Genomic DNA, 15,612 nt, shown 5'->3' with positions numbered 1-15,612 from the left:
AGTCACATTAAAAATAAATTAAAAGAAAATCCACTAAGACAAGAGGAAGCGATACCTTTTCCCATCCAAGTTCAAGTTTCCGGTGAAATCGTAGAGGTGGCGATTGGGCCCTTCACACTCTATGCTCCCAGACAACTTCATCAGCACCTCCCTCACCTGCATGTCAGCCGTGTGACTCACACCCTGAAACGTTCAACCCAAAGAGGAAACTGAACACAATCTTCCAGGTTTACGAATGACACTCAGCATATCCCTATTGTGAATCAAAAGGAAATAATGAATCAACTAAAATGGAATAGCTGGGGGGGGTCCTCAAGCTACCCGCCCTTCAGGATGGACTTCACAGGCAGCTTCGGTCACAGCAACCTAATACAAAAGGTTTGGAAGGATTCAATATATAATAACAATGTTAAGTTTCAATTAATAACTCATTTTGACACAAATTTTCTGCTGTACCAAGTTGCATCTGATGATTCTGTCCACATATCTTTCTTTTCTATCTTAGATATTTGACTTAGACATTTTTTTCTCTTTAAAGAAGAGTTACAGGGTGCTAGATATCACACTATGTTAAAGGGGTACTTTATTCTGTGTTTGTGGCCACGTTAGGGTACAGCTAATGGAGTGTGCTTTCTGTAAAGGGTTTGGGTATGTTGATTATGACTTTAGCATGGATGTGTCAGCACAGTGGTGGAGTCCTGACTCTGTGCTTCCTTGACTTCTTTCCTCCAGAAAAAGCACTGACTGGTATGTGAGGGGAGCACCGTCGCCATTTGGGCCCCGTAACAATGCAAGTCATAAAAGGTGACGTTTTACCTGACGTATTTTAAGGTTCGTCTCCCCGTCGAGATTGGCTGTTTCAACATAACACATTGCCTGAGGTTCACTAAGGAGAGAAAAAAAAAAAAAAGTTGAGTAAGGTCCCCTCCACCAATTCACAGCTCAGAAAGCCTCAACCATGGAAACTCTGCTGACCGGCCCTTCAAAGTGGTGTCATAACTGACCACCACGGGAACAGTGACTGATGAGACAGACAGGACAGACAGACAGGTGTGTGGAGAGCACAGCGCCAAGACGAGCTGTCTCTCCAATGATCTACCCGCACAGTCCCCACAAAATGGCCGCTCGACTCCAAGTGGGCAGAAATAACAGAGGATGAATGGGAAGGGGACAGGCCTGTGATGGGAAACAAGAGGTCCCAGCTAAGACCGCCCAGTGGGTTCAGGTAACCCTGAAAGTCAGAGGCTGGCCTGCCCTTGACCAAAACAGCCGCCCAGGCCAGGCCAGGCCGGCACACATACCTTCTCAGGAGATTACGGCCAGAGGAACTGAGAAATCAAGGCATAGGCTTGGCAGGGCTTTTCTTCCCTGCAGTTTTTACTGTGTCAACAGGCAACTTTTTAGTCAAAACACCTGATTTTCAGGACAGAGAACTCAAAGAACAGATACAGAGTATAGCACCTGCCATGCTTAAACATAAGCATGGCAGATACTATACTCCTACTCTGGATGTTCAGGTCCAGGGAGCATAGTTAGGGTTTAACAGATTCTATGACCACAAGCCACGTACAATCTCCTGGCACTGCCCTTCCTGGCCGTGTGGCCTCAGCGAGTTCAACGATCTCTCTGTAGCCCTTGTTTTTTCACGTACCAAGTAAGGCCGTCAAGCGCTGTTGGGAAGATTAAATGGGGTCATGTGCTCAACGGGCCACTTGGGACAAACACCAGGGAACCTGGAAAATGTGATGTCAGCTCAGGCAATCCTTATTCAAAGCTGGCTTTCTGAGGGTCACACCCAAAACTCATAACCCAAACGATCTCAAGTGATCAACGTTTTACTATTTCTGAGAGTTTCTCTGTTACTAATCAATAGGGACAAACAGGAATCCCGCCCCGTGTATATGGGGCCTTTCCCCCTCTACAGGCCTGGGGTCCTTTTATTAAACGTTTTATCTCAAGCAGAAAGTGTGTGCTAAGCCTTAAAATCTGACAAAATAAGTGATTCAATCCCATATAAGAGAGTCTGTCTGCACTCAAACACATGCGGTGGGAGACCTGATGCCCAGCAGCACGTCAGTACAGGGAGGTTTAGTCTTGGCATCATCTAATTTAATCTTGTACTCAAACAGAAGTTTATTCTTATCCTGATTCTGGCTTTCCTTCTTTGATATATACTTTTACGTATCATCCAAGGAAAAGTCAAGGACCGTGTTGTTTATCGTTTACACCATTTGGTGATGAAACCTCTGTAGCACAAAATTACCTAAAAAACATGGCAATGGTGCTTAGACAGAAAGGGGGCAAAATACGGACCATCTACAAGTCATGTGCACACTGAGAAGTGCCTGTGGGTCTCTGAACTACCGTAAGGGGAGGCATTCGATTCTGCGGAGAAGGCTGCTGGCTGGACCCACCAGAGACGCTCCTGAAGTTTCAGACACGCTGTGACCTGGATGCTACCGAACAAATCACTCCACTGCTCTGGAATGTATCCCCACAAACGAGGAACAGCCCAGAACAGCCATGAGATGAAAGTGCATCAATAAATATAAAAACACTTCAGAAAAAAAGTACAAAGAAATGAATGGGAGAAAGAAAACTCAGGGTTAAGGCAAAAAAATGCAAAGAAGTAAAGGAAGAAAAAGCGGGGGAGAGGGTGGTGACCCAGAGGGTGCAGGGAAGGTAGCTGGAGGCTTCTGCAGGCACTAGGTAACACTCCATTGTTTTCAACACCGATTTCAAAACCATGCCACGAGCCGCCTGACCTGGAGGACAGCAGGACCACATCTGCGGGAAGACACTGCCCGTTGACGACCTTCACGATGTCTCCCACGGCTACCTAGAACACAAGAACAAGGACCAAGAAACATGAGAGACAGGAAAGCGCAAATGGTGATAAAAGTGGTTAAACATCAGGAGAAAAAAAATTACTGTATAAGTGTGCCGTGAAGTTTAAGGCAGAGAAGCTCAAATTCTTTTCCTCGACACGAATAAAAGGAACATTTCAATACAGACAAAAGGCAATACTGCCTTTCTGCAATGATGCCGAACGGAGAAGAAAAAAAGGAGAAGAAAGCAGATGAGTCAAAACAACCATCAGGTTTCACTTTCTCACAGTTATTCGCTGGCTTACAGACACATGCACATCTATCCCCACAGCTGTGGGCAGCAGGGTAAGCAGTGAAGTGCACAGCTCGAGAGCCTGCCTGGACGCCTGGGTCAAATCCCCCGTGGGACCCCTTCCTAGTGCACGTAAACCTCGAGCAACTCATGCAAACTCTGGTGCCTCACTTTTCCCACCTGTCCAACGAGGTCATCAGCACATATTTCATGGGGTTATTGTGGGGATCAACAGGCAAATTTCTTCCGTTTCACATCTGGGGAAACTGAGATACAAAGTGAAATACTGGGTCATGGTCACAAAACCAGTGAGTGTTAGAGCCAGGACTCAAAACCAAGCCATCGGGCTGGAAGCCCAGTGGTCTGATTAAAAGGTAATACTAAAATCATGCAGGAACAATGCATCTCAAAGGTCCCCTGGAAATACTCCACGTGAAACAGATTCGTGTGGCCTCAAGAAATTGCCAGAAAAGAATCACAGAAGCCCCCAAGCCACGGAAACAGGTGCTCGTCTGCAGGACACAAGCCCACGGCCGAGGGCCCACAGGGCCTTTAAATAACCTCGCAGACACACCGGGCTGGAGAGGACATGTGCTTTCAAGCCAGGCAGGCCCAGGCTCAGATCTGAGCTTCACAGACACACATGGACTCACAGAGCCAGCTCTCCACCTCCTTGATCTCCAGTGTCCTCACTTATAAAATGGGAGACGCCACCACTGACCTTGCAGGGTTGATGCAATGAGTAAGGAGGGATATGCCAGCACCAGACATGAAGCAGGCACGGCTACGTGTTAGCCTTGAGCGTAACCAAATGGGCACCGTGAGTGTGAGAGTGAGGATGGTGGAGTTCTCTGACGGCGCAAGCAAGGCTGTTCCTGGTATATAATTTCAAAACTCAAAGTCTAACTGAGCAGGACCCTGTGGGGCCTTCCCAGGACAAACCTCTCCCCCACATCCTCTGCTTTAGCTCCTGGCTGAAGTACCTAGATAACAGCATGTGATGCACACTTCCTGGGTCGTTTCACAGATGTTAAAACCCCCACCAAATAGGAGAAATTAACTACTTGATGACCATGAGCACATAGCCCCCAGACCTGCTGGCACCTAAGAACGATAATGTTAAACCTGTGACACCACCCTGTTACTACCATCAACCAATCACAGAACTGTACACAAGCTGATCGCCTACCCTGGGATGCCCCTCCCTCACCTGGCCTTTAAAGATGCTTTGCTGAAACCCTTTGGGGAGTTCGGGTGTTTTGAGAACTAGCCACCTGCACTCCTTGCTTGGCACCTGCAATAAAGACTGCACTTACCAGCACCGCTTATTGAAGAGGCTGTCCTTTCTCCATCCTATGTCCTTGCCTCCTTTGTCGTAAATTAGGTGCCATAAATTAGGTGTCATAAATATGTGTGTGGGTTTATCTCTGGGCATTCTATCCAGTACCATTGATCTATATTTCTGTTTTTGTGCCAGTACCATACTGTCTTGATTACTGTAGCTTTGTGGTATAGTTTGAAGTTGGGGAGCCTGATTCCTCCAACTCCATTTTTCTTTCTCAAGATTGCTTTAGCTCTTCGGGGTCTTTTGTGTTTCTATACGAATTGTAAAATGTTTTGTTCTAATTCTATGAAGAATGCCAATGGAATATTACTCAGTCATAAAAAGGAACGAAAATGAGTTATTTGTAGTGAGGTGGACGGACCTAGAGTCTGTCATACACAGAGAAGTCAGAAAGAGAAAAACACCGTATGCTAACACACATATATGGAATCTAAAAAAAAAAAATAATAATAGTACTGATGAACCTAGTTGCAGGGCAGAAATAAAGATGTAGACGTAGAGAACAGACTTGAGGACGTGGAGTGGGAGGGGGAAGCTGGGGCGAAGTGAGAGTAGCATCGACATATATACACTACCGAATGTAAAAATAGATAGCTAGTGGGAAGCAGCCACATAGCACAGGGAGATCAGCTCGGTGCTTTGCGATGACCTAGAGGGGTGGGATAGGGAGGGTGGGAGGGAGGCTCAAGAGGGAGGGGATATGGGGATATATGCATGCATATGGCTGATTTACTTTGTTGTACAACAGAAACTAACACAGTATTGTGAAGCAATTATACTCCAATAAAGATTTTAAAATAATAATAAAATAAAGCACATGCATATACCTATTCAGAAATCTAAAAAAAAAAAGACTGCACTTCCCTTCACCACGACCCCGTGTCAGCAGATGGGCTTTACTGCAGGCGGGCAAGCGGACTTACGTTTGGTTCAGTAACAAAAGGGCACCATGCTTTCTGTTTCCTATTCTAATCCATGTTACTCATCTCTTTGAAATCAAGAATTGTAAAAACAAAAACAAACAAAAAAAAACCACTGCATCTTACAATCCAGGAAAACGGCCTGACAGGTGACTGTGTTTAATATTTTATCAGGACAAAGGAATGTTGCTAAAAGTCATCCTATTAGTGCCTTGATTTGCTTATCAAAGTGTGTGGGTAAGTCTAAGGAATCGGGCTCAGCATCAAGAAGGGTGGTAAAAATTAAATCTCAGAGCCTCTGTACATCTGAAGTTCGTATCCAGCTTAAAGGCAAAAGAAAGGCAGGGGCCATGCTTAATTCCTATCTGCATCCCCAACGCCTAACACTGCCTCTGGCACATACTAAGAGCTCCATTTAAAACAACAAAATCCTTTTTTAATTGAAATAAAAATGCAGGTGGCAAAACGTAACAGGTATTTGGTTGATGGGTTGGTTTTTTTCTCTCCAAATGTGTGTAGGAAACAGTAATGAGCTTTAGGGATCTGAAGCCATCCACTCCTAGATCCAGAATTCTGAGATCATCACTCCATTTTCTACTGTTTCAAGTAGTGTCAACAGCCCAAATTCAAATAATCCTCCACTCCTGCCAGTGTGAGTGCCTTCCTGGGGAGGGGAGTGGCAACAGGAACATCAGGGAGAGAGGCCACTCCTAAGTGCCGTGGGAGTTCTCAAGTTCCCATGGCGTGCTAGGAGCACTGCTACCATCTGTGAAGGCAAGAATCTCCAAGCACCTGACCGAGAACCACTCACTCCCCAATGAGAGTGAGGTCAATTAATATTTACAACACAGGGCTTCTGGATGGCTACCCGGCTTAAGGTGTTATCACAAAACACTACCAAGGGGCTTAATGGATCTCCTGTAACAAAGTAAAAAGAAAATGACAGCCAAAAGGAAGGCTGCGGTTACCACATCACGGGCATCCTGCAGACTCCCAAGGTCATAGAGGCGTTTTAAAACATTTTATTAAATGTTTAGCAAGAGATACTATTATCGTTACTCTTCTAAAATGTAGTTTTCTTCTGAAATCATGTTAATCAGCTTTGAGTCTCGGAGTCATGAGAGTCGCCCTCTAAAAACATCTTGTGACCATTCAGTTCCAGCCACAACAGAGACTCACTGAAAAAGCTTATTTTACTAGCCAGAGAACACCCAGACGGCACGGGATATTTCTTCTAAATCTTCTATTTATCACCAGTGACAACCAAATCACCACGCCGTTCTCAAACCCCGCCGACCCCATAACTCCAGCGAGGCAAACACTCCTTGCTCTTGTAAAGCTAAAAGCAGCAACTTTCAGCCTCAGAACCCACCTAGGATGGTTCCCAGCCCCCCGTCTACCACTTCTTATCTTTAGGACTAATTACAAACCCAAACCCTTTCCACCAAAAATGTCAGAAGGGAGGATTTCAAAAGTTAAAAAAAAAAATCTTTAAAAGAGTGCATTGAGATAAAGAGAACAACAGAAGACCAGGGGAGAACGTTTCTTTACTTGGATTCAGAAACCAGAAAGTGATTTGAAATTTCAGAAATATCCATCAGGGGCAATGAATTTCCCAGCTCTGAACTGACACAGGGAATGGCTTCTAGAAGATGCGGCAACAGAGGAAACATGCACCCGTTCTAGGAAAGCCTCAGGGAAAACCCACACTGCACCACTTACATGACATGGACATGGCTTGTGTCTTAACACAAACTTTATACCAAAGTCAACACTAGCAATGAATTACAGGTCTCCAAACCAGTACTTTCTGGCATATCTTTAAAATTTGTTATTACCTCTTTCCACATAATGGTATGCCACATACCATTCCTTAACACTGAAAAAGAAAAACAAAACAAGTATCGGTTAATACTGATGATAATCAACATAAAATCAGCTTTCCAAAATCCAAAAGGCTCCTTTTAAAATTCCACTGATTAATTCCAACATACCGTATCTTTAGACATAAACATATAACATCATCACTGCCCAAAACAGAGCCCCAACTAGGTACTTATGTACCATATATAGAAGAATGCATACACATAAATATTCATGTTTGCAAATACATCTATTCATATTTAGCCCATGTGAAGAAAATAATCACCTTGCATTTACAAGATTCACCAAAACACACACACTCGCATAAACACACCGCCCCCCCTGCATTAACACAGAGCTACCGTTCTAGAAATGCAACAATAAGTAGATAGGGGGCAACAATAAGTAGGTAGGGGGCAATTATAAACCAAGGCTATGAATGCTTTGACTTTTATGTACATAAAATATGTCTAGCTCCTGAAAATTAAAACCTTTTCTAAAACTCTAAAATACACAAATCCTGTTCAGATTTTAATTACCAGGACTCACCCTTTGTTGGATTTGTTTGTCATTTTGCTATTTTTAAAGTATCTCATAGATTTCCCTCAATTATTTATTTATTTACTTTTGGCTGCATTGGGTCTTCGTTGCCGCGCGGGCTTTCTCTAGTTGCGGCAAGCGGGGTCTACTCTTTGTTGCGGTGCGCGGGCTTCTCATTGTGGTGGCTTCTCCTGTTGCAGAGCACGGGTTCTACGCATGCAGGCTTCAGTAGTTGTGGCACGTGGGCTCTAGAGCACAGGCTCAGTAGTTGTGGCGCATGGGCTTAGTTGCTCCGTGGCATGTGGGATCTTCCCAGACCAGGGCTCGAACCCGTGGTCCCCTGCATTGGCGGGTGGATTCTTAAGCACTGCGCCACCAGGGAAGTCCCAGATTTCCCTCAATTTATCTCAACACCATTAACTACTTATTTAAAATTCCTTAACTGCGAGTCTTGTTCTTAAGTTTTCTAGTGGAAAAAATGAGTCAGCCTGGGGTCTTACCTATCGTTTTCTTTTTGTTAACTGCATTGTCTGCCTTATGTCGCTTCTGTTACAGAAAGAAAAAAAAGGTGTTAGTTTCAAAAGTTCCTGATGAATAACTGAAACAGCGAACGATAAGATCCAGCAGAAACAAGACAAGGAGATCAACGGGCAGCTACACTAACGTCCTAAAATTCAGTTCAATGGTCGTGATCCAGCGCCACTCGCTAAACTCAGAGACTAGCACCGTACATGTAGATGCGGTTTAAATGCTTATATTTTGGTTACAGCAAGGAAAAAACACTTTGAAGCATAAAACTTTCTACTCCTTGATTGTTTTAGATCGAACTAAAAGAATTATTCTATAAGATAAACTAACAACAAACAACTGAACTCATTCTATTGATAAAGAACTTTGGGGGCAAAGTACCTTTGCTTTGATTTGTACTGCATTTATTCATTTACCTATTCCCAGAAAAATGTGCATGCATGTTGAGAGAGAGGGGGAGACAGACAGAAAGGAAGGGGAGAAGGAAGAGCCTGAAAAGAGGACAGAGAGAAAACAGGAAAGAGCATGAATATGGCTGTAGCCAATGAATTTGGAGATGCACTGAAGTATAAGGAGGGAGGAGATTCTTGTAAAGTAACCTCAGTGCTGCTACACTAGACAGCAATTCAGTCTTTTATGGACATAAAATATGCTTTTATATTTGCTACCCAGACTAGCACGCTATCAAGGAGGATGTAAGGAACATCGGCAATAAAAATCAAAGCGGGTCCATAAACCTAACATCAGGAAATACAGATTGAACTACTTCTGTTTCACTGTATAGTTCAGACACTGTGTGTACACATTCTGTCCCCAAAAATACCATCATGAAACTTGAGAGCCTAGTTAGCCTATAGACCAACCTTTCTGTCTTAAAATATTCAAAGCAGCAAATAAGTTGTAAGTTACATTCAATAAATGTTTTTACTATCTGAAAGCAAAAACTTACAAAATCTTCTACAATCTCTTTGATGCCTGCGATTGTTAAAATAATGATCAATGGCACCAGGGTGGTATATCTTCCTGTTGGAGAAACATCTGGAATTTGCTGTAAGACAGAGAGACCAAAAGTGGGAAGTTGGCAAATTAAAATCCTCTCCAAGAAAAAGAAAATATGGCACACACTCCTCGCTCCTCTGCAGTTCTGTTGCATTCATTTCTGTCACAAAGTGATTACCTTATTTTAAGAACTAGCTAAGTCCATTACATATTTTTAAAATTCTACCCAACGTCGTTTTGTGTTTGGATCAGAAAAGAGGGTTAGAAGTCAGATCCCACAGTCTTCTTTCAGTGCCTCTTTTCGTAACTGCAATTATCCTTACACAAAGAAGGATATACCTAAAGAAGTCTCCCTTTATGCAAAGATCCCATTTGTTCAAGCAAACAGTAATTGGATGAAGGAGGCACATTTCATTCAAGTCTGATGACCCTTTCTCAGTTAAGTGATCTTTTTAGCAAGATCTTATTTTGCATACAATTAAGGTTATGAATTTTAAGTAACTTTTTAAAAAATGTCACCTGTAATAAGGCAATGAAGAGGAAGAAGGCATTGGCAGCTCTCCTGATCTGCTCGTACAAGAATCGAGGTAGAAACGTCAACACGCTGTACTTGGCCGTACTGTGAGGACAAAGGAAAACGCTGCTATCAGTTATGGATGTAAATTCTAAAAAACAGGAAAACAAAGTTTCCAAAATTACACAAGTGATTGTAAAAACAAAATATTTCAAAACTCAGGACAAGAACATTGCTGGCCCTCTCCGTCTTGTAAAAAGACACCTTTCCTACGAAAATCTTCTAATGTGATCTTTGTTTTCAAACTTTGATACATACGTGTTCATTTAGTGTCACACGGTGTAACCAGGGAAATGTACCCACCTTCTAGGAGCCTTGCGCTATGAACACATTAAGCGTATAAACGATGTTTGTAAAGATAAAGATACGCATCAAAGATCACAAAACAGAAAGAGGCACGTGTTCCCAAAGCAGTAATATATGAACACAGAGAGAGGTGAAGCATCTACCTAGTAACTCACACAAACCAAGGTAGAATTGTTACCCCAGGATTCCTGAGTCACTACAGTTCTTATCACAAAGCCGCTGATTCAACGTAGAACGTCCACTCTATCAAGCATGCCCTGGTAACGGGCGTGTGGTCGACAGTTCAATGCGTCCCTCTGGACACTCAACACAGACATTTTATGCTCAACCACACCTGAATGAACCCCCCTTCCACACATCCTTCATTCAGCCACCTTCACTCACACTCCACTTCCACGTGAGACATCCCCTCCTTCCACGCCGTGTCTCCGGGACTAATCTTGCCCTCCCATGAAGTTTGGTCCAATTCGCAAAGGCTCTTCTTCCTCCAAGTCACAGGGTGGTGTTTACACCTCCATAATATAGTCTCTGCTTTGCTTTGTATTATATTTATGTACCCCCAGAATAGATTCTGGGAACAGTACGAATGTTTACTTTGTTAAAAAAACAAATAACAGACCCAAAATGGAGTCACTTGTGCTCAGCCCACATCCTCAAACTGAGACTCAACGCCTGACGTAATTGCAGCTTCAGCCTGTTCCAGGAATCTAATCTTAACCAGTCAGTCTGGAATCACCTGGTCAGCACTAGGGAGGTTATCAACCTGATACACCCCACAGGAATGTGACTTTGCCCCAAACAAGTGACTCTTAGCTAGTAACGTCCTTGTCCCACTGTTTTTTACCTATAAAAGCCTTCCACTTTGTACAACTCCTCAGAGCTACTCCATCTGCTCGATGGGATACTGCCGAACTCGTAAATCACTGAATAAAGCCAATAAGATCTTTAAAATTTACTCACCTGATTTTTTTTTTTAAACAACTTCTACTTTGTATGTTCCTAGCACATAGCAGATAATCAACGAACAGTGCGATAATGGCAAGGCATAAACTGGGGACCTGAGGGATAAAACGAACCATACCTCCTTTAGCTGCTCAAAGGCTCATCCATAAAAATACCTGCCAAGTCTTAGCTCACCTTCTGAAGCCACCTCTTACCTGAAGTAGTCAGGAGAGATTTTCTGGGTTTAAAATACACATTAATTACAAGCACCAAAGAGAAGAGTCAAGCGCTCAGAAGACAGGGCACCTGAGGCACATGTACTTCTATAACACCTGATGGTGACCAAACCTGGAATGACCGGATGAAATGCCAAAACTGACAACTCGGGCTTCCCTGGTGGCGCAGTGGTTAAGAATCCACCTCCCAATGCAGGGGACACGGGTTCGAGCCCTGGTCCGGGAAGATCCCACATGCCGTGGAGCAACTAAGCCCGTGCGCCATAACTACTGAGCCTGCGCTCTAGAGCCCGTGGGCCACAACTACTGAGCCCGCGAGCCACAACTACTGAAGCCCACGTGCCTAGAGTCCATGCTCCGCAACAACAGAAGCCACGGCAATGAGAAGGCCGTGCACCGCAACGAAGAACCAAAGCAGCCTAAATAAATAAATAAAATAAATGTATTTTTTAAAAAACTGACAACTCAAAACACACAGCAGCCTGAGGCCATATGATGGGGGGGTGAGGAAGGAATGGGATGGGATGGGATAGCTCCATGTACCATTTGTGGCCACTGCTGCAGGGAAGATCTGGTGTCACAGCCTGGTATTTTGCGATACACAATGATTAAGAGTCATCCTTAAGACACAATTATTTCTAGCCTTCTTCTGAAGGCGCTGTGATACTGTGATTTATCACAAGAAACATATATTTGGTCTTCATCCCAGTTACTGGCACAGAGCTCCTAAAACCTTTGGGATTTCTGTTGTGTTGAGAGCGATAAAGGTATCTTTTGTTATGTCAATGAGGTGACTCATGGAAAGTCCCCAGGTAACCTAAGGATGGGGGCTGGATGCCAGGGGAACCAACCACATGATTGCAGAGTTGAAACTTTCAGTCCCACCCCCTCCTAAGAGAAAACAGGGGCTGGAGATTTCAAGCACCGACAGCCAATGATTCTATCAGTCACGTGTCTGCAATGAAGCCTCCATAAAAAACCAAAAGGACAGGTTTGGAGAACTGAAGACCCAAGGGAAGATCTGATGTTGCCATTTAAGTCTATAGACCATCTGCTGGCAGAATTCCTTCTTCCTCAGGGAGGTCAGTCTCTGTTCACTCGGGCCTTCACCTGATGGATGAGGTCCATCCACATTATGGTGGGCAATGTGCTTTACTCCAAGCCCACCAATTTATCGATAAATGTTAATCTCATCCAAAAGGTACCTTAAGAGAAACACCTAGAGTAACGTTTGACCAAATGTCCAGGCGCCCTGGCCCAGCCAAACTGACACATAAGATTAACCATTGCATGCATATCCCGATTCAGTGGGTCTGGAAGGGGTCTGAGATTCTGCATTTCTAATGAGTTCCCAGGTGAGACCAATGCTGCTGGTCTGAGAACCACACGGAGTGGCAGCTACCCCTGAGGAGGCAGATGTGTTCAGGTCACCCATTTGAGTTCAACCCAGCTGAACAGGATAAAATGTAACTGGATGGGAGGCATTTACCATCACTTCCCCGGGGGAAAGAAAATTTACAGGATGAAAGGGGTGAATGAAGAGCTTCCCAGCAGAAGAGTTTGTTCACCAGCTGAATTCGTTACCCCAGAAGATTCCCCCTCAAACTGCATGTGTCAGCCTCCCTGATGGCCTGGCCAGGCATTGGCTGCAAGCAAATCTCAGGCGTTTAGTGAGTCTGTAAGGCCTGGGGCACGGGGAGAAATGACCAGGAGAAAACAGAACTGTTTCCCGTGGTTCACCCAGCTTCCCTCTAAATATGTTAGATCAGTGTTTCCCGAAATCGGGTGACATGAAGAATGACCAGGAGCTTGTCAAAAATCCATCCATCCATCCTTCCACAGGTATTTACTGAGCCTCATCTAGGTACCAGGCACGGTGCCCAGCACTGCGGGGAATCAAAGGGTCACAAAAGCATTATCGCAAGGGAATTACATTCTAGAGACAAAATGACACTTTAAAACCAAATAAAATATGCGGCAGGATAGATAGTGAAGAATACCGTGGAGGAAAACAGACCAGGGATGGAGGACACAGAAGGAGACACTGCGGGGTGAGGGGGGCGGGAGCAGGGGAAGAAGTTATTTTCGACAGTGATCAGGGAATGTGTCACTTAGAAGGTGACCTGTGAGCAAAGGCCTAAGGGAGGTGACGAAGCAGGAACCAGCCACGTGGATGCACAGAAAAGAAATCTGCAGAGAGAGGGAACAGCGCGCACAAAAACGCTGAGAGGGAGGGCAGCCGCCGTCCTCCTGCTGCAGGGGCAGGGAGGGGACCGGGGGGCGGGGCGATGGGGCTGACTCAGGCCCTGCAGCTCATGTCCCCACTGGCCTTTCTGTCTTCAGGAGACAGGAAGTCTCTGCAGGATTCCGAGGATAAGACAAGGTCTGACGACAAGGCCAACCTGCAGACCTCTCTCCGGGCCCCTGACCCAGCAGGGAAGGAACCTGGCTACGTGTGTGGCGGGCACGCTCCTCGTGGAAACTCTTTAGGAGCTGGCTAGTATGGGAAACACGTATCAGAAAATAGGGCCTGGAGACACGTGGGTCAGGGGCTCCCTCCTGTCACAACAAAAGCACTTCCAGAATCTGACCTCCGGAGAGCAGCTCCGGAACCAACCCCGGGGTGATGTCTGAATGCAATTTTCCAGCCGGGAGAAAAAATCCAAGTTGACGGCTGTTCTCCAAAGGCAAATCTAACAATGCAGTAGCTGCTCAAAGACTAACTTCTCTGGATCACAAGCCTCTGGAAACCCAGGAACCAAACTAGCTTAAGACTCTCCTTCCAGATGTGAACAGTAACCCACACTGGGGTGTGTTCCTTCTCTGGCCTCACATGGACAAATACATTTCTCGTACGCGCCCAAGGTGGCCTAAGCATTCAGTGTTTACTGGAAGACCGGGGGGCCCCTTTAAACCCCTTCACAGAAGCTGACTCTGTGAGCTGACCAGTGGCTCCATGACCCTGTTCTGGGAACCCTCCCTCTCCCAGCTCCCTGCAGGAGACCTTCCACCTTTCTGCTCTCACACGTTCACTCAGCAAGGAGTTCCGGATTACTGAAGGTAAAAGACACGGCCTAAGACGGCCATTCATGCCCTCATAAACAGCTTAATTCATTTATCCCTTAAGAGTACATTACACACCAACCCCTAAAAAAGAGCCATGAGACCAGTATATACAAAGCCCCCAGGGGACCCCCTGCCACTCCCGTTGACAACGGGCCTCACGGCACACCTGGGACTCGCCCAGGAGGACGTGCCGACAGGCAGCCCGCCGCGGACAGGTCCTATCCCCTGCCGTGGAGTCGCCCCTCCCAAATTATATTCTGGAAACCTTGAACGCAAAAGTCCCTGATCACCAGGGCCCGCCCATGTCAAGACAGGCCCACCTCACTAGAAGGTTTTACTTCATTTTACTGAGCTACTGACATTTCACCAGTTACAAAGAACAGACTAATAAGCTCACTTCCAAACGTGGACGTGTTTATTTTCAACACTTTTCCGGTTTCTTTGTCTACAACTGGAAAAGATGTGCTAGATACTGCCTGGCCTCATAACCTGTTCCCAGAAAGCAGTCACTGGACCTGGACCGGTACGGAGAGTGCTGTCATTACCCACAGCACTTCATCATAGACCGTGCGGGCTGAAAAATCAGCCTAGTCTTTACAGTACACATCCAATGAGAAAAACGGGTTGAGTCCTAATCGGTCAGCTTATAAATATACCTTTGAACTTAAGTTCAGAAATTAGACACCCCTGTAATTCTCATTAAACAGCATGAGTGTCCTGTTCCTATCACATTTCTAATTTGGTTTTTCTACTCAATACATTATGCAATGAATAGCTTTGGACACAAGGCAATTTATCTCACATAGAAACGTGGGCTGAAAAGAAGATAACAGAGAGGAGGCAACATTTTGAGCACGGAGCTTACTGCCAGGAGAACCTTTCGGTGAAGAAAACTCTTAGGCAAGCAGTTCCGAAGGCCAGACATTAGATATGCCTACGGCTAACATCTTTAAACATGGCACCGTGGAAGAGTAGGTTTGATTCGTTTGCTTTACGAGAAAACTTGGGAACTTTCTGCTATAAAATCAGAAGAAAAGGAGTTTGAGACTCTGACTCAATTTTACATGGCAAATCTCAAAGGATCCCTTTCCATGGGATTTCCCATCTTCAGTAAAAAGATACAGCAAATACCTCTTATGAAACTACCTGGCCTAAAGGCAGACAAGTACAGAA

At 44.9% G+C, this 15,612-nt stretch overlaps 1 protein-coding gene across 1 annotated transcript in view; it reads right to left on the bottom strand.

Moving 5' to 3' along the window:
- ATP8A2 (ATPase phospholipid transporting 8A2) overlaps positions 1 to 15,612 on the bottom strand; it is a 444,189-nt gene that overhangs the window by 405,510 nt on the left and 23,067 nt on the right. The window contains exons 2-8 of the mRNA XM_032611707.1: positions 9,835 to 9,934; positions 9,266 to 9,364; positions 8,289 to 8,334; positions 7,224 to 7,264; positions 2,766 to 2,839; positions 817 to 886; positions 56 to 183 (exon numbers count right to left, since the gene is read on the bottom strand). Coding sequence (XP_032467598.1) covers positions 56 to 183; positions 817 to 886; positions 2,766 to 2,839; positions 7,224 to 7,264; positions 8,289 to 8,334; positions 9,266 to 9,364; positions 9,835 to 9,934 — 558 coding nt within the window. The remainder of the gene's footprint in view (positions 1 to 55; positions 184 to 816; positions 887 to 2,765; positions 2,840 to 7,223; positions 7,265 to 8,288; positions 8,335 to 9,265; positions 9,365 to 9,834; positions 9,935 to 15,612) is intronic.

This window comes from Phocoena sinus, chromosome 18 (genome assembly GCF_008692025.1).
Source record: "Phocoena sinus isolate mPhoSin1 chromosome 18, mPhoSin1.pri, whole genome shotgun sequence".
NCBI classification, from domain to species: Eukaryota; Metazoa; Chordata; class Mammalia; order Artiodactyla; family Phocoenidae; genus Phocoena; species Phocoena sinus.
This window is presented reverse-complemented; position numbering and strand designations above follow the sequence as displayed.